The 18,299-nt window shown below is 43.9% G+C and overlaps 1 protein-coding gene across 1 annotated transcript in view; it reads right to left on the minus strand.

Annotated features, from left to right (window-relative positions):
* The window catches only part of LOC309799306 (major histocompatibility complex class I-related gene protein), a gene marked incomplete at both ends in the record, with an annotated part of 36,586 nt that extends 24,806 nt beyond the window's left edge, over positions 1–11,780 (minus strand). Inside the window, 9 exon segments of the mRNA XM_082612261.1 lie at positions 1,865–1,949; positions 2,567–2,735; positions 2,737–2,810; positions 2,813–2,842; positions 4,362–4,593; positions 4,597–4,638; positions 5,322–5,377; positions 5,380–5,577; positions 11,726–11,780. Of these exon segments, the coding sequence (XP_082468387.1) occupies positions 1,865–1,949; positions 2,567–2,735; positions 2,737–2,810; positions 2,813–2,842; positions 4,362–4,593; positions 4,597–4,638; positions 5,322–5,377; positions 5,380–5,577; positions 11,726–11,780 (941 nt within the window).
* Positions 11,781–18,299: the final 6,519 nt, after the last annotated feature.

Consider the following 18,299-nt stretch of genomic DNA (forward strand, 5'->3'; position numbering starts at 1 on the left):
GGAAGGTGTAAAATGATCCCACCAGAGCACAGGCCATTGTAGAGACTGGCTGACTGCTCTCATGGGGTGGTCCAACCTGTCTGTAGGGTCACAGTCATGGCACCCACCGCTCTTGCCTAGTCAACACTCTCATGAAAGAAGAGAAAGGCCTTTTGTGACGTAGTGAGGTGACGTTCACTGGTGGAATTCAAGTGGAGGCTAGATGCTCAAGGCAAAGGCATTGGAGAAGACATTTCCGGCCCTGGATTGAAGTTTTCTCCCAGCCCTGAGATTCTCTCATCTACCCGCAAACCATTGTTGACAAATGGGACATAAGGAAGTGTTGTGCCATGAGAGCAGCCACGTTTAGAGGAAATGTAATGAAGGAGTCCATCAAAAGAGCCTGATAGCTGACAGTCTTTTTGGAGCCAAAGAACAAATAACATTTTGTGGCTCCTATCTGTCTGCCATAAATAATTAATCCTATAATGTCCATGTCTGTTGTGGGTGTGGTCAAGAGCTTTGAGCGCTGGACTTGAGTCCATATGGGACAGAGGAGACCATGGTTCCTAGAGGAAAGACAGCTGGAAAATAGCCATCTCCCCTCAGTGATCTGGTGTAGGAAGGTAGACAACTCCATTTTGCTCTGAAAGGAAAAGTTTTTAGTCAGATATGTGCATTTTTCCTTACAGCTCAGAAATAAATTATGCAATGTTCAGCAAAGACTGAGAAGCTGGCATTGACATTTTTAGCGTACTTGGTCAAGATTCTCTTAGTACTTGACAAATTTTAACTCAAATTCACAAACTCCGCAAGATAAAAAGCAGGAATTCACGGTGCGTATCATTCTTGAGAGAGGTGTGTCACTGTATAAAAAGAAAAAAAAATTTTTTTTTGCTTCAGCAGCTATCACTTGCTGGATTGGGATTAGTGCTATGCTTTGTAAAGAAAACATAATGGCCCATTAACTCTGAGTTAATTTTCTAGTAGAGGGTTGGTTTTACTTTGAACTAATAACATGCTTTGCATGGTATCACCTGAATCGAGGTTTAAGTCTGTGGCTATGAAACAAAGCCAAATTCCTGGCCCACACTGGCTTCAAACCCATTATCCAGGACTCATCAATATTATGCTGTGATCAACTTGAGCACCTAGTGAGGCCAGAGGTGGGGAATGACCTTACAAAACTAGACTGTAAGCTCTCTAACAGGGATCATGTCTGTCTTTTGCATTGCTATATCCCAGCATTTAATACAGTGCTTAGAACACACTAGGCATTTAAGACATGTTTACTGAATGAATGAAGTTTTTTCCCCAAGGTACTAAGAGCCTATATCTCTCCCATTTCTCCTTCCCCTTTTTCTTACCCTGAATTCCATTTTCCAAAGGTATCTCTTCCACGTTTCATGGATTAAAAGATGAATTTAGAAGAAAAGTGACTTCCATATGATTGAAGCAGAATAATGTTTGTCAAAATGGGAAAACTTACTGAAGTTTTGAAACCAAGGACAAAGTTCCCTCAAAAGTTGATAATAATTAATAATAACAATATCACTTGGAAAAAGACAAACCAATGTCACCGTATCTTCTCTGACCCAACTTCTAGGAGGACTGTCCACCTGGACAGCAACTGTACTACTTTGTTGATGTCAGGCACCACCTATGAAACAGACCACTCTCCTTACAAGCATCATCCATGGTGTGTGTTCCCTATGTGGTGAGAGGGGTGTTCTAGGTCCTGTGATTGCAAAGTGAGGCCCAACCCATTTCTAAATGGAGCTTAGACTAGCAGGTGCAGAAAATAAAACTCAATGGAGCTGTGGAGAGACAGTCTGTCAACTCGTAGGATCCTTCCACAGGCCTCTCACCTCAGGGCTTCCTTTGCCAGGCTACGACACCAACTCCAGACAGGGCGATGGCGAGGACAATGAACCCAACAGCTTTCATCGCCTGAAGCATGGTTTCTGATTCTGAAAGCAAGCAAATGAGGGAAAATCCACAAGTGCTCCTCCTCTTCTATGTTAATGTTTGGGAACTTTTGTACCTGCAACCATCAGGAAGCCCAAAACTATTTTTCGTACTGTCACTTCTTACTTCACAGCTCCGTGGAGAATAGTCTAAAACAGAGGAACAGCAGTTCCCAAAGTATGGTCCGAATGCCCCAAGCGTCCTCAAGACCCAATCAAGGTGTCTATGAGATCTAATTCATGATCTTCCCCCCCCCCAACACTTTTTTTAAATCTCCATCTCTCACATGGGCACGGTGGAGTTTTCTAGAGGCCACATGATATGAAATGACATCATCACTCTGATAGCAAATGGAATATGTGCTTGTGTTTTCTAGTGTTTAATTTTTAAAAAAATTTTTAGTTTGTAATACAGTAAATAGAAACAGATATAACCTAAATAAACAAAAGCTCTTTGGGTTACTCAATAATTTTTTTAAGAGTATAAAGGAGGCTTGAGACTGAAAAGTGAGAGAACCTCTGATTTAACAGACCCATTCTAAAGCACGCAGTGATCCATGCTTCCTGCTCACTGCCTTTTCTTAGTCTCACTCCCCAGACAGCCACAACCCCATCTCTACCCTGGGAACCCTGAAGAACCACGTGGACACTGCCGTGCTCCACATGACAGGAGTAAAGGTCGCTGCTCTGAGGATCCAGCTCAACTGACACCCATGTCTGATAGGTCCCATCCCCACTGGGAAGAAGGTCTCCATAGTCCATTTCTTGGACAATTTCTTCCCCATTTTTTCATCCAGATCATGGAAATTTCTGGGAGGTAAAAGCCGTGAGCTCTGCAGTAAAGAGTTGCAATCCCTGGAAAATTTCTTTGCGATTTACTCTGACCAGTGGGGCCTCTAGGAAGAAGTTCAAGTTAAACAGAAGTATCTTATGTACTGAGTACACAATATTAGAACTCAGCAACTGCATTTCCCAATTAATTTTCTTCTTTGCAGGAAACATCTAAAACCAAGAATGACCCAGAACCCTGGTTTGCCAACAACAACAAATTCTTTGTGCTAAAGCCAGTTTGAGTAGTTTTCTGTTACCTGCAACCATTAAAATTAAGATGGTTGGGGCTTATCTGGTGGTGCAGTGGTTAAGAATCCTCCTGCCAATGCAGGGGACACAGGTTCGAGCCCTGATCCAGGAAGATCCTACATGCCATAGAGCAACTAAGCCCATGAGCCATAACTACTGAGCCTGTGGTCTAGAGCCCACGAGCCACAACTACTGAGCCCACGTGCCACAACTACTGAAGCCCGTGTGCCTAGAGCCTGTGCTCCACAACGAAGAGTAGTCCCTGCTCGCCACAACTGGAGAAAGCCCACGTGCAGCAACGAAGACCCAATGCAGCCAAAATTAAACAAACAAATAAATTAATTAATTTTAAAAAATTAAGATGGTTATTCAGCTAGTGAGTGAGACAACTGAAACAAACTCGTCACCTGCCTCCAAAACCGATGCACTTGGACAGAGAGTCCATATTCGTACCTGTGGCCCAGATGCCTCCCTGAGGGGCCGCCATAGCTCTTGAAAGCTCCGCCATTAAAAATCACTCCTGTGGGAAAAGGCACATTTTGTCTGGGAGTTTCCCACAGCATGATGCAGACGTAATTCATTTTGAATAATGAAATCGTACATGAAAAGTCCTGTGTTAACTAAAAGTTGACCAACTGAATCATATCTTCTTCTTTTTTTTTTTTTTTTTTTTGTGGTATGTGGGCCTCTCACTGTTGTGGTTTCTCCCATTGTGGAGCACAGGCTCTGGACGCGCAGGCCCAGCAGCCAGGGCTCACGGTCCCAGCCGCTCTGCAGCATGTGAGATCTTCCCGGACTTGGGCACAAACCCGTGTCCCCTGCATCGGCAGGCGGACTCTCAACCACTGCGCCACCAGGGAAGCCCATTACCTGGATCATATCTTTGATGTATAAGAGGAGCTTTACTGAAAGGAATATTATCCTAACTCCTTTAGTAAAGCAAAGACCCTGTTTATCTTCTTGGTAATTTCAGACTTTCGCTCATCTTGGTGTTGTGTGAGCCCTTGGTTACTACACAACTTGAAGAATTGCATCCCCTCCCAAAGTATTTCCCAACTTATCATTGACAGGAGGTGGAAGGATTTGTCTCACTGGATCCCCCCCACAAAAGGAAGTGTCCCTGGAGGTACTCCACTCTGTCAAGACAAGAACTGCTGCATGTTGTCAAAATGCTGATAAAAAGTAATTAGGGAAAGTTTTCATGGAGAGTTACAGAACATGATAGTAACAAAATGGATTTCAGAATAGGGTCGCTATAACTTAGATGAGAGGAAGTTACGTATAAAACCATGGGTTCTGAGGATATGAGGACAAGGTGTTCTCCCTCCTCTTTACCTGTCCTTTGTAGGGTACCTTTCCCATACTCCAGAAATCTCTTTAACCAGGCAATACATTCTTCTTCCAGCCAATTCTTTTGATATCGTAGCTCGTGCTGACTGGCCTCCCATGCCCGCTTGGTGATGTGAGCCACATTATTCAGAGCCATCCAGGAGAGTGTATCTTTACTGAAGATACTGAAATCCTGTCCGTCATATGCATGTTGGAGAAACCCCGTGGTGTTTCCATCCTACAGTAACTCACAGCCAATCATTCTCTGGTAAGTGTGGAAACCCTGGAATAGACATGCAGGCAGGAAGGGAGGGGTTGACATGGGGATGCGGAGGTGGGTGCCCAGGTGACGTGACAGGGGGCATGACTGGAAACATCTTCTACCACAGAATACATCACTGCACAGGCCTGCCATGGCATCACTGAGTCGCCAGGAGTTTCCTGTGATGTAAGCCCATTTATCTACAGATATCTGCGGAGTATCTACTGCATACAAAATGAGTATGATAATTCCCTCCTTGGGAGTTATCCTATATGGGGAACAACTAACTGATAAAGTTTTTAGTGCAGTGGAGAAGGGAGAGATATGCAGGAGCCAGAAATATCCCTGGGAAAGTTAATATATTTAGTAAGTCATTGCGCATAAACAAGCACCTCACTAAGCCTGGCCACCAGGAGATGAGACGTGTGCTGGCCAAATTTAGGAGGAGAAAGGAGAAGATACAGGTCAGCAGCCTAAATGCGAATGGGATAGGGATATGGGGGTCAAGGGCTCCTGGGGGAGAAACAGACACTTTGAAAGATGCACAGGACAGAGGGCAGGCACTGAACCCCGTCAACCAGATTGTCCAAGTTTTGCCAAAAGAATGCAACTCAGCAACTGCTCACATTCACTGTCAGCCCAGGGACCTCTACCGGGTTGGGGGTTAGAGATGGACAGCATTCGTCTCTGCTGCCTTCACCACCTGAGTGATTGCAGTGATGCTGCTGCTGCTTCAGTTCCACCTTGAACGTCTGCTGCCGTCCCGCAGCAGCTGCGTGGACCTCTCCCGGTGATCAGGCGCCAGGTTCTCCGCCATCCACAGGGCCTGTGGCTCCTGCCAAGAGACACTGTCATACATGGTGATGGGATGAGAATCCACATGCCCAGCTGAAATAAATTCAGGCATCCCATAGCCAGGATCTGAGACGCCCAGGTGAAAATATCTCAGAGAGTGAGTCCCTGGAGAGGGGCAAAGAAGGCAGATATTTAGAGTCACGGCTGATCTAGATCCATAAACTGCTGAATTCCATTTAATCCCCCTGTTCGTCCTCCATGTTCAGTTGCACCCATTCTTCTTGGGACCCAGCTGATACTTCCTCTTATGGAATCACAGAACCCCAGGAACTGGGATCTGGAAAGGACTTTAGAGCTTTAACCAAGACTTGGAGCCTGGTTTTTCAGGTTTGGAAACCTTAGGATGAACTTTTACAGGTAACTCAACTTGTAAGTGAAGTAGAGTGTTCTGGTCTGTGGGAGAAGGGCCCAGGGCCACTCACTGGGCCCCTGGGGGAGAGCTGTCCGAGGGACACTGAGGGTTTGAAAACCCTGATAACCCAACCCCCATGTTTCACCAACAGAGGCTCCAGGTGGATAAATGCGGGCCCCCATCTCACTGCTGTGCTTGCACATGTGTGTACACACACACACACATGCACACACACACCAGGTTAGTCTGCTTGACTGACCCACAGTGAGAACCCACATAAGGACTCAGGCCTCCTGAGGAAAATTTTTAAAAAGCATAATGCTTTTCCTATTATACCAACCCAACTCTATCAACAATTTTCCTATGCCTTCTTTACTTTTTCTTCTGGCCAAACATCACTATAAGAACTGTAATAATCACTAAGCGTCAAAAGTAGGCTAAAATGAAATGTTTGACGTTGCCGCTCCTGCACTGAACGTCTCTCAGCTCAGCAAAGAAGCTCCTAGGCTGATAGAGACAGGGCAGTTTTGAGGTAGTGGGATGGGTGTTGTGATGGGGTCAGTGCGGGGCATGGGGCCTCAGGGAAGACTTTCCAGAGAAGGTATGTCTTAGGGGAGATCCTGGGACAGGTAGGAGGTGAGCAGGCAACGAGGCTGGGAAGGGACATAGGAGAGAGGACAGTGGCAGTAGAGTAGAAGCCATGTGTGCAGACAGGGGATAGGAGAGAGTGGCCCGCTGTGGGAACCAATGGCCTAGGACGCTGGAGGACAGTGAGCGTCACAGAGGAGAGGAGAGATGACGCCCAAGAGGTAAGCAGAGCCAAGGCTGAGAAGGCCAAGGGCCCCCATGCCCTGCCAAAGAGCTGGAGGGGCGAAGGCATGCAGCATGGTGGCTTTCTTCCCCTGCTCTGCTCGCTGTTGTCTGGAAATGCCCACTTCTGAGCCTTTTATCTTGTTACTTCCTGCCATCCTGACCCATCTACATCCTCCCCAGTCATCAAAACCCATCTCCAAAGACACTCCCAGGACCAGCACTGACATTTGCATGGCTGAGTCAAGAGGACAAAGGAGGCCCACATTCCAGAGACCCAATATTTTAAAGGAATAAATCAAGCTAACAAACTGTTAAATACGTTCTATCCTACCTTAACAAATATCCCTTCATATGACCTCAAAGTGCCACAGAAGAGGTACCAATGGGGTGTTCCAGCAGCTAGGAGAGAGTTCCTGCTCTCACACAAAGGGATCCACAAGGAGGAGGCAGAAAACCTGCTATGAAGTTAGGCCTTCCGCGAGCCATGGAGGGCAGCAAAATCTGAATCATAACCCTCAGAACTGCACTTACTTCTTGAGCACATGCCGCCATGTGTTAGTTACCATGCTAAGCCTCTGATAAACATGAGTTACATTTATTCCTCACTGCAACCTTTTGAGTCTTAAAGGTCTTAAAATTCCCATTTCACAGGTAGACAATGGGTGCAGAGAGTTGAAGAAAATTGCCCAAGATCATCCTTAGAATCCATAAGTGGAGGACCCAGGAATTACACTGTGACCTCTCAGGCTAGAAGCCCCTTTGCCTTAGACTGCCCAGCTGATCCAAAGCAGAGGCACTTCCCCATCCCAGGCTCTGTTTCAGGCTCCTCGCCCAGATCACCATTGCTCTCTCCCGCCCTCTTGTGTCCAGGATGACTCACTGTCCTGGATTTCCCAGTCCCTGGGGACCCCTGCTCCAGACCTTCCTACAATTGGTTGTGGGTCCCAATTGGATATCCAGTTCAACAAAGTCCCAATTATCTGTTGGCCCTCCCAAGTAGCCCGATGCCTTAATACAGTCAAAATGATTATGATTCCTGGGAACTACTCTCTGGAATTTCAGGCATCGTGGGAATGAGGGGGAGAAGTAGAGGGTGATATTTTTAGTTAAGAGGGCCTTTGGACACTTCTCAAACTATGCAGTGATATAGGTAGTTCTATACGCATCAAGAACTGCCAGTCCCTCTCCTAACAACTCCTCTCACTACAGGAAGTCATCGGGGGCCCGGAAGTGCTGAATGTGACAGTTTGACTCTTTAGCTACTCTTCTGAGGCTACCCTTTGGAGGTTACCAATGTCTCTTTTAAGTTTTACCCTTTTCTGAACTTCCAGTAGGCACAGTCCTAGCTGCTAGGGATACGGCAATGAACACATCAAATCCCAGCCCTGAGCTCCTTTCTAGAAGGAAGACCTGCAGTAGGTGAAGATATAATACAGGATCAGCTGCTGATAAGAGTTGTGAAGAGAAATATAGCAGGGAACAGACATAAACACACACACACAAATAATAATAAAGAAAAAGGGAAAAAAAGAAAATGAAAAGAAAAAATGTTTAAAAAGAGAAAAACAAATTTAAAAAAGAAAAAGGAAAAAAAGCAAGGAAAGGAGGTAGAGTGTGAAGAGGGCTGACCTTTTAGGTAGAGGGGCCAGGAAAGGCCTTCTGAGCAGGTGGCATCTGAGCAGAGATGTGAATGAAGTGAGGAAGTGAGTCATAGGAGAAGAACCTTTCAGATGGAACAACAAGCCGGAGTCCTCAAGGAAGTTGCCTGTTCCATGTATTTGAGGAATAGCAAGGAGATCACTGTGGGCCGTGTAGAGCTTTGGAGAATGAATGAATGTGCCCTGGTGGGTTTTTTTTTTTTCCCAGTACTCTCTGTATACAATGATGACCATATGTTCTCCTATTTCCCAGAAGAATTACATTTTTATGAATTTTATTCTTTTTAAATGATTCATTGAAGTTGTAACAAAATGTGATTTGGTACTTACACTCTTGAAGGGTTTTCCATAATAAATATAAATTTGGCTGTCAGAAAGAATGTCCTCTGTCATCTGTCTCAATTTGGGTTTCATAAAGCAAGTGTTTAAAGAGCCACTTGCTTGATCTTTAACCTAGGCCCCTTCCTTCGAGTCCTTGGCAATCCTTCTGGGGTAACAGGATGACTGAGGTCAATGCGTTTTAGTGAGAACAGACAAATATTGCAACTAGTCAGAAGAAAATCTACAAATTAGTTGAATTTCTCAGATTTAGATAGATTCAATGTCAACCAAGAAGGCCTTAAGGGAGTAAGACAGTATCTTGGAGAAATTTCTACTGCATGTGCCTTGGCAACAGCTCCAAGGAAACAGATTGAAGTCTAATAATGTCTATAGCAAATGCCCATATTTTCTCATGCTAACTCTTGGAACTCAAGGTCATTTCTAAGCAGATAATTTGCAAATCTGTCTTTTAACACTAGCCCAGTTGACAGTTCAGGGGACTTATCCATCATTACTCCTTGTCTGTGAAGGACTTCATCATTCATGAAGCAGATTGATATAGCAGATTGAAATATCCATAGAGTTATGAGTAGTATCAAGAGACTGACCTTGGCTTTTTCAGGATGAAACACACAAACCACATATGCCTCTGCAAGAGAGATCCCATGCATGCCCCCGTCCTGATGACACCCACCCATGTCACCAGCTCACAGTCTCCCACAGGCTGAAATGAAGAACAAGAGGAGCTGTAAAGCATGAAACATCTTTCTTTTTCATACAAATTCTGCAACTAGAATAAACCACAGTTGTGAATTTAGTCATTATTGCTGACCAAGTTTTCTATGGCACACGGTCAGATCACTTCAATTTCTTAGGGACATCACCTTGGAACATAAATTCCAGGAGGCATTTATTAAGTGCCTATTGGTCACTAGGGAGTACGAGGAAAATAAAGAAGAGAAAAATGAGAAGATCTCTCTCCCTGCCTTTAAGGAGAGCCTTGAAGGAAAGATTTTGGTAAATAGAAAGTTATAAAGCTGTGAGCAGGAGCTATGGAAGTACAAAGGAAAGCACAGTCTACTGCAGGCCATGGAGTCAATGAAATCAACACACTGGAAGTGATGTTGGAGTGATCTTGTCATTGAGCTGTGACCCCCATACACTCTGGTATCTCCTCCCTGCGTTTCCATGTCTAGAAGCTCCTATCAGGGCTAGCATTAGGCCCAAATATCAAGTAGACCAAGACCTTTTTCATAACCCCATTTCCCTTCCCTGTCATCATCCCTCAATGCTCAGGAAACTCAGTCAGGATCCTGGCAGGTAACAACCTTCATTCCAGATGAGTCACATGAAGAAACTTTAATGAAGGGACTTCACGCAGGGGTATGAGCAAAGTTACAGGAACAGATGAGGGATGATAGGGCACCCATAAGCTAACAACTATAGGAAGCCATTACCACCCTTAGGGCTGTAGAGATTGGAGGAGCAAATAGTGCTCCTGAGGCCTAATGGGAGCTAGAACCATGAAGAAAGGGCTGTTCAGAGAAAACTATATTGCAGAGGGACACAGCTACCACCAGAAACATTAAACAAAGTGGGGAAAGAGGAAGAAGGAAATATCCCAACCTCTCTCTCCTCTGTGACTGCTCTCCTTTCAGCATCTCCCATTGGGTGAACCCAAACAGAAATCAGCCTGCAAGAGAGACTGGGTGATGCCGTCTGTAGCAGTCAGCCTCCCAGGGCACAAGACAGGCCAGAGAAGGATGGAGTGGAAGGAGTCAAAAGGAGAATAGCCAGCACAAAGCAACCTTCCCTACCCTTTATATATGACTGGTTCTATTTCTCATTCCACCTATTATCGAAGTGCCAAGCGTCCACATCCAGAGGTGCTGTGATATTGTGGGAAAGCCCTGGACTGTAGACTAAAAGACCTGCATGTACTTCAGACTCTGCTCATTATGTGAGCTGAGCCCACCTCTCTAGGCCTGGGTCTCCTCATCTGGAAATGGGGATATTTTCTTAGCCTGCCACAAGGGTCAGTTAGACCATCCCATGAAAGATTATGTTTAGGGGATATTGTGGTCATATTATTGGAGAGTTCTTTGAGGATTAAATACAGGTAATATATAGGCTTTTTACATTCTAGAAATATCACTCCTTTCCTCTTTTTATCCTCTGTCTCTTACCCTCACCCTCAATCTTTCCCATTTCTGACTTGAATGGTAGGACTTTTTCTGGATTAAGTTTCTATAGAAACAGGACCTTTGTCTGTCTTGTTCGTGGTCATGTCCCCAAAAGTGCTGTCACACAGTAGGTCATCAACCAACATTTGTATAATGAACACACAGATGATTTGAAAGAGCTCCTTCCTGTCATGCTCATGAATCACTGCCTATGGTGGTGGCCCAGACTGAGATGGAGACATTGCCTGGCAGCCACCTGGGAGTGCTGGCCCCTAGCTGGGAAAGCAGTTGCTTAGGGCAGAGAAGCCTGGCGCTTCCAGCCCACAGGTCTTTTGGTGTATTGCGGGCAACAGAAAGCAACTGCTTCCCTAGTAACATAGGCTCCCTAAACAATGAAAAACTCCTTCTACTCAGTTGATATCTCTTACACCTAGTAAACAAGTCCAGAACCATGGTTTTATCTTTCTGGGATCTTGTGTTACAGGTTGGGCTTGTGGTGAAGAGACAAAACAAGTAAACCTGAACAATGGATCTGCTCTACTGTTCAATGGCCCTGAAACTCTGACCACATCCTCATGAGACTTACCAAGCTAGTAGAGAGGAAAAACAAAAGTAAAAGAAAAGACATGAGCAGAAAAGAAAAGGAGCAATGCTCAGAAGGGAAGTAGGAAGTGAGGAAGTTACCCAGAGGGTCTTTCCAGAATGGCTTCCAACCCCTCAGAAGGCAGGTGACATCAAAATCCTACACACATGAACTGGAAAACTGTACAGCTAGTCCAACCCTCTGACAAGTCCTGGGTTTAATAAACACTATTTTCTGCCCCTGGCTTCTTAATCATTTCACCAGAAGTTTTAGGAAGACAAGCTCTTTCCCTGAGGCTGCCTCGGCTGAGGAGTTCAGGGCAAAGAGAACTTGGGGTACTCATGAGCATCACTGTGCATCACTGCTAATACAATGATGAGAGGTAACAGGAGCACCATCAGCCCCTCTGAAATCCTTCTCTTTCCGATTCTTTTAACCAAAACACTGACGGGTCCCTGCTGATCTTTCAAGAACTTATACTCTACTGGCTCTTGAGTGATTCAGCAACTGAGTGACACCTAGGATCCTCTCCCAGTAAAAACAGGGGAAATAGTTAGTGTCATCAGTTGCTAGGTAGAATAGAGAGAGAGAAAACAAAAGTACTGCCTGCCTTCCGCAGTGGCCTTTAACCTGTTGGTCTCAGACACTGCTTGCTTTTTGCTGTTCCTGTCTTGACCCTGTTCCCAACTTTCGAATATTTATGGAACACAGTTATGGGAAAGACACAAGGAACACAAAGATTAATCATATCTGGTCCCCCAGGAGGCTCAAAAGAAAAAGAAGTCTTTGCTTATTCCCTGGAGCTTAGATTTCTCCCAAAGTCCATGACAAAGATTCACACAAAGTTCCCAGGACTTGCTCTGGCTTCCTATAATGCTTCAGTCCTTATGTCTGATATAATATGTATCATGTAGACTGTCCTGACATTTTTAGCTTAGGCCTATCTTCCCTGCTGCTCTAGCACCCAGCCCAATAGCTCAAAAAATGCTCGTTGAATAAAGGAGAATAGAGAGGTAGAAAAAAGCCTAAAAGAAGATTCTGAGGGGCAGCTGGCTTGGCTTGCTTGATTAGCAAACCTCAGCACCAAGCCACGGCTGCATTGTCATCACGAGAGCACGGACGAGTTGGGAAACAGAAGTTTAAGCTTGTTCAGGGAGTTGGAGGACAGGCCCAGACAAAAAAGAAGAAACAGAGGTGAGTGGGAGAGATGAGTGGAGGCAAGGCCACCAGGCAGGCTGGCTTGAGCTCCAGCTCAGGGACCAGGGCTCGCATCCCGGCTACTGGACCTTGCGCAGAATCCCAAATTGTGCTGAGGCTCAGTTTCCTCAACTTTAAAAACAAATCCTGGCATATATTTCACAAGGCTTGTTGAAGAATTAGATGAGGCTCTGTTTACAATGTACCAGATAGGTAGGAGAACATACTGGTTTCCTTCTGCAGCAGGCTGAATAATGTCCCCACCCTCACCCCAAAGATATCCACATCCTAATCTCCAGAACATGTGAATATCTTACCTTACATGGCAAAAGGGACTTAGCAGATAAGATTAAATTAAAAATCGTGAGATGGGGAGATTATCCAGGCTTATCTGGTGGGTCCAATCACAAGGATCTTATAAGAGGGAGGCAAACAGTCTCTAGAACTGGAAACAGAAGGAACAGATTCTCCCCTAGAGCCTCCAGAAGGAATGCAACCCTGCCATCACTTTATTTATTTAGTTTAACATCTTTATTGGAGTATAATTGCTTTACAATAATGTGTTAGTTTCTGCTTTATAACAAATTGAATCAGCTATACATATACATATATCCCCATATCCCCTCCCTCTTGCATCTCCCTCCCACCCCGCCTTTCTCACCTCTCTAGGTGGTCACAAAGCACCGAGCTGACCTCTCTGTGCTATCCTGCCATCACATTAATTTTAGCCCATGAGACCCACTTTTGGACTTCTGACCCCCAGAATTATAAGAGAATAAATTTATGTTGTTTTAGGGCACTTAGTTTGTAGTAATTTGTTATAGCAGAAACAGGAAACTATACGTCTTCCATTTCCCAAAAGAAAAAAGGAAGACAATAATGAAATTAATATTTGACGGCTTCTCAGCATCTCCTAGCACCTTCTCTTCTCAGACCTTTGTATTTCTTTCTTCCTTTCTTTCCTCCTTCACTTCTTTGTTCTTCCCTTAACTCTTCACTTAAGAAATGTAGGGCACCCTTGTGCCAGAGACCCAGAGACCCCAATAGTCCCAGAGATCTCTCACTAGCACTGGAGTTCCATGGCAGTGTATTTATTTGTTCCTTTGAATTTCTGTTCGTATCTTGTTCCAAAACTGCATACTGTACTGCAGTCTGCAGCATTTACATTAAAAAGTGGGCATGATGACCACACTTTTTAAAGTCATATTATCTTAAGTGCAAATTAGCAAAAACCATCCAGAAGGGAATTCCCTGGCAGTCCAGTGGTTAGGACTCAGCCCTTTCACTCCTGAGGGCCCCGGTTCAATCCCTGGTTGGGGAAGTATGATCTCACAAGCTGGGCTGAGTGGTCAAAAATAAATAAATAAAATAATAATAATAATAAATAAAAAACAAACAAAATCCAGAAAACTTCAAAATACACCAAAAAAATCAGAGTACTAAGATAAAAATCACTCCTCAGAGAAAGCCACTGTTAACATTTTAGTATATGTCTTTTCAGTGCTTTTGCTATGACTATATATGTATGTATACAAACATACTTTGGGGGGTTCATTTTACCAAAACAGGGTTTCACATCCTAACATTATTTGGTAATTTATTTTTCACTTAACAATTTCCCAATACCAACATGCATTTTTTATGGCATAGCTTTAATAGTCCTTAAGTTTTTAAATAAATAGATTTGATAACAGTCAAGATCTTAAAGGACAAGTGAAGACTGCCCGACTAAGCTGGGAAGCATTGAAGTGGGGAGCATCCTGTGCACTCTCCTTGGGAACTAGCTCTACCTCTGAGCAACTGTCTATCCTTGAATCTCAAGTTGTATTTTTCAGAGTGGCTTGTGTTTATCTTGTTTACTACGGATCCCTCTAATTATGTCTTTGGCTTTTTAATACCTGCTTTATTATATATATCTTCAGGCCCTTCTGAAGAATCTGACCCATTTGCAAATGGGACAAATCATCTTCAAAAACCAAAAGACAAATTATTAAGCTAGCAAAAGGGTCTTCTTTGTTAAATATATTGTTTTCAATATACTGTAATTTTTTTTATCATGTTCAATAAGCAGTTTCCTCTGGGCTGTTTTAAAAATTCAATAGGTGTGTTTGTTTGTGTGTGTGTGTGTATGTGCATGTGTGCACATGCATGTCTGTGAAATCTGATTTGAGCCACTTTCTGTGCTTAGGTAAAATCCATTCACCAATTTTGGGGCAAGGCTAGCCCTTATACAAATCGGCAGGAGAGTACTGTAACAAAGAACATGGGTTTAGGAGTCAGACAAACTTCTTTTCAAATGGGGCTCTCACTTCCTGCCTATGAGACCTTGGGCAAATTATTAACCTCTCTAAGCCTCAGATTTCTTTTGTGGAAAATGGGGGTAATAAGCAGAGCTGTTGTGAGGATTCAGTGAAATCAGCAGTGGTGGAACCAAGAGGTGACTTTTCACTTCTTGGGACTTTAGAGCACCACTATCATGCACATATAATCATGGTCCCAAATAAACCCCAAATTTAAGAAAATACAGTGGGTCTGCCATGCAACCTCAGTTCAAGCCTCCTAGCCCTGTTGTCCAAACAAGTTACATTCTAAAACCTGCCCCATGTAGAAATTTTGGATACATGCATACTTCTGAAGAGTATGCATGTATATTACTTAGCATAGTGTATATTACTTAGCACAAACTTACATAGTAAGTAAATGCTAGCAATTGCTATTACTATTATTGTTATTCACTAGTTTACCAAGAGAAATTGTGATTTTTCCTCCCCTATGCACTAACGAATTCATAGAGGAGGGTAAATTCATACCTGCCCTTCTACGATGGTTCAAATTCACTGTTATGTCAAGAAGATCACTGAATTCCAATAGTGTATTTTAACTTTTAGTACTCACTAATATCCATTCATTCATACACTTCTAACTTGAGTTATTCTAAAAAGGATTTAAAATTGCTAACCTTTGTTGTACTTTTGCATATGTAGTCACTTGGCTTTCTCACTTATCTTTCTTCAATTTTTCTTTTCTTTTTTACTTTTTATATTTCTGATTATCCAAGTAAATAGTCCATTGTAGAAAACTTCCAAACTTTAAGTACATTTTCTTTTTCCTACGTATAAAAAATCTCTATGCATAAAACTGTTTCTATATATAAAAATGAACAGAATTGAAATCATATCATATATACAATATTGTCTTGCTACTTTCAATACATGTCATTACACACTTTTAAACATTTTTAGTGACCATCAGATGAATGTCCCATAAATTTTTAGTCACTTCCTTGTGTTGGATATATAGATTGACTAAAATTGGGTTTTTTAATCCAGTGTGTAGATAAGGGTGGAGGTGATGGTAACAACTAAGGCAAAGAAAGAAAACATGACCAGTATGTGGATATTTCCTGTGGCTGGTGCTGGGAAATGTAGACAGCTATGGTCAAGTCAATGGATGCCAACAAGAGCAAGTGTCTCTGGAGTGTTCCAGGAAAGAACATGTATCTCAGGGCTTTTAAAAGATTGGGATAATAATTCACCATGTCCCCAGATTTTGCCTCTAAAGGATTTCTGAAATGTATCCCTCCTTTCTGTCCTCCAGTGAGCTTATTTCAGGACACCCTCATCCCTCCTCTGGATGAAGACCTCCTAGCTGACCTCTCAGCCATTGCTGCACCTGTGTCAAATGCCAGTATTATCCTGTCAATTCCCTCAGCTGCCATGATCTATAGCACAGTGTCCACAGTTCTTAACAGCACAATCAAGGCCCCCCCCCCCATAAACTGGCCCTGCCCCTTTCCAGCCTTAGTTCCTGCGGCCGCAGTCCCATTCCTTCCATTCCGGCAATGCCCCCTGCTGTGGCTCTCCACCCTCCCCCTCCCCCTCCCCGGCCCCTGCCACAGGCTGCCCTGATGTCTCCAGGCTGGGTTGTTTCTGTGGCAACCCATGCCCTTCTTTCACTGTGTAACTGGCCTGGCTCTCCCACCAGTCTGAGAGTTCCTTGAAGTCAAGGACCAAGCCTGTGCATCTCTGTGTCCTTAGTGCCTAGCACACAGTAAGAATACAACACGTGCCAGCACTGTTCTAAGCACTTCTCAGACACGGATTCATTTAATCCTGATGACACTCTCTATGAGGAAGGTTTTATTATAGTATCCATTTCATAGTTGAGGACAATGAGAGACTAAGCAGCTTGCCCAAGACACAACAGTCAGGAAGTAGCAGAATTAGGATTTGAACTCAGGTAATCTGGCTGCAACTATGGCTCTTAATCACAACTCTCATCTTCTCGATTTCTGTGTGTTTATTGAATGAATGAAAGATGATCCCTTTTCAGTTCCCCATCTCAATATGTTCAGAACCAAAACAGTTCTCTTCCAACAGCTTCTTTTTCCCCCCATACCTGACCTCCACTGCTCCTCCAGGGTCTCAGAGAAGACTGGAGTCTTTGGCTTTCACCTCTCTCCTCCTTAACCCTATTCAATCTTTCATCATGTCTAGGTGTTTTGTTTTTCCTTGGAAACATCTATCAGATTCTCCCCTTCCTCTCTATTTACAATTGCTGTCATCCTAGTCTGGTCTTCACCCCTTCAGACTAGATGACCACAGCAGCTTCTGGACTGGTTTCCCTGACTTCACTGCTTCTTTCCGCTGGGGTTTTGGGGTTTCCATGCATTTTAATTTAACCTTCACAACAATCCATGAGCTAAATATTATTATCCATGTTTTATATATGAGGAACTGAATAATAGAACTCAGGTTCAAACAGGGTTTTTTCTGGCTTTGAGCACTCTCCCATCTCCAAAAAGACTGGTGACTTTAAGCAAGTCACTTAACATTCCAAGAGCCTCAGACTTCTCACTTGTAAAATGGGGATAACAACAGTAATTACCTCATTGTGAGAGCAACTGAGATAACACTTAGCACAGTGCTTGACATACAGGAAATGCTCAATGATAATCAGCAAGTAAAGTTCACAAACCCTACAGCATATCTATCATATGTTTGATAACTGTTCTGACCAAAATGCTTTCTGGAATCGCTTTTGAACCATTTAGCCTGGAAGAAGTTGCTATACCTGGCCCTTTCATTGTCCCTCAAAAGTTTTCTCTCTTGGGAAGCACCGTATGCTGTATGAAAACAACGCACAACAAAAGAAAACACACCCCAGTCTGGTAGACAGTGTACAGACTCTCCGGCTCTGCCCTGTCCAGGTTGTGTGAGCACAGGAAATCTTGAAACCTCTCTGAAATTCTCCCATCTACTAAATGGAAATAGTAGTACCGCCCCCCCCACCCCAAGAATATTGAGATAATGCACATACAGCCTTCAGCGCATTGCTGGATATAGTAAGACCTACATAAAGGAGTTGTTCAATATTGTCATAGTCAGATAATGTATACGAGCACGCTTTATTGTAAGTCGAGGACGAGATGGATTTCTAAATCAACATGTTATCAAAAATCAAGTATCAAAAGTAGAGGAAAGGTGAAAGGGTTGTGCAAAGCAGGTACTACGGCGTATCTAGGAAACCCGACAGCCTTTCCCGCAAGGGAACAAGCAGCTCCTCCCCCTGAATCCTGTGGGGCGAGGCGAGAGAAGACCCGCCCTCCCCCACCACCCCCAGAGCCCCGTCTCCAGGGTCTTGTGACAAGGTGCCCAAGCCCCGCCGACAAGGGGCGGGGCCGGGTCTGGTCATGTGAGCATGGGTGCGGAAGTGGTGCG

The sequence above is a fragment of the Mesoplodon mirus genome, assembly GCF_964341445.2.
Source record: "Mesoplodon mirus genome assembly, chromosome: 3".
In the NCBI taxonomy this organism is placed as follows: Eukaryota; Metazoa; Chordata; class Mammalia; order Artiodactyla; family Ziphiidae; genus Mesoplodon; species Mesoplodon mirus.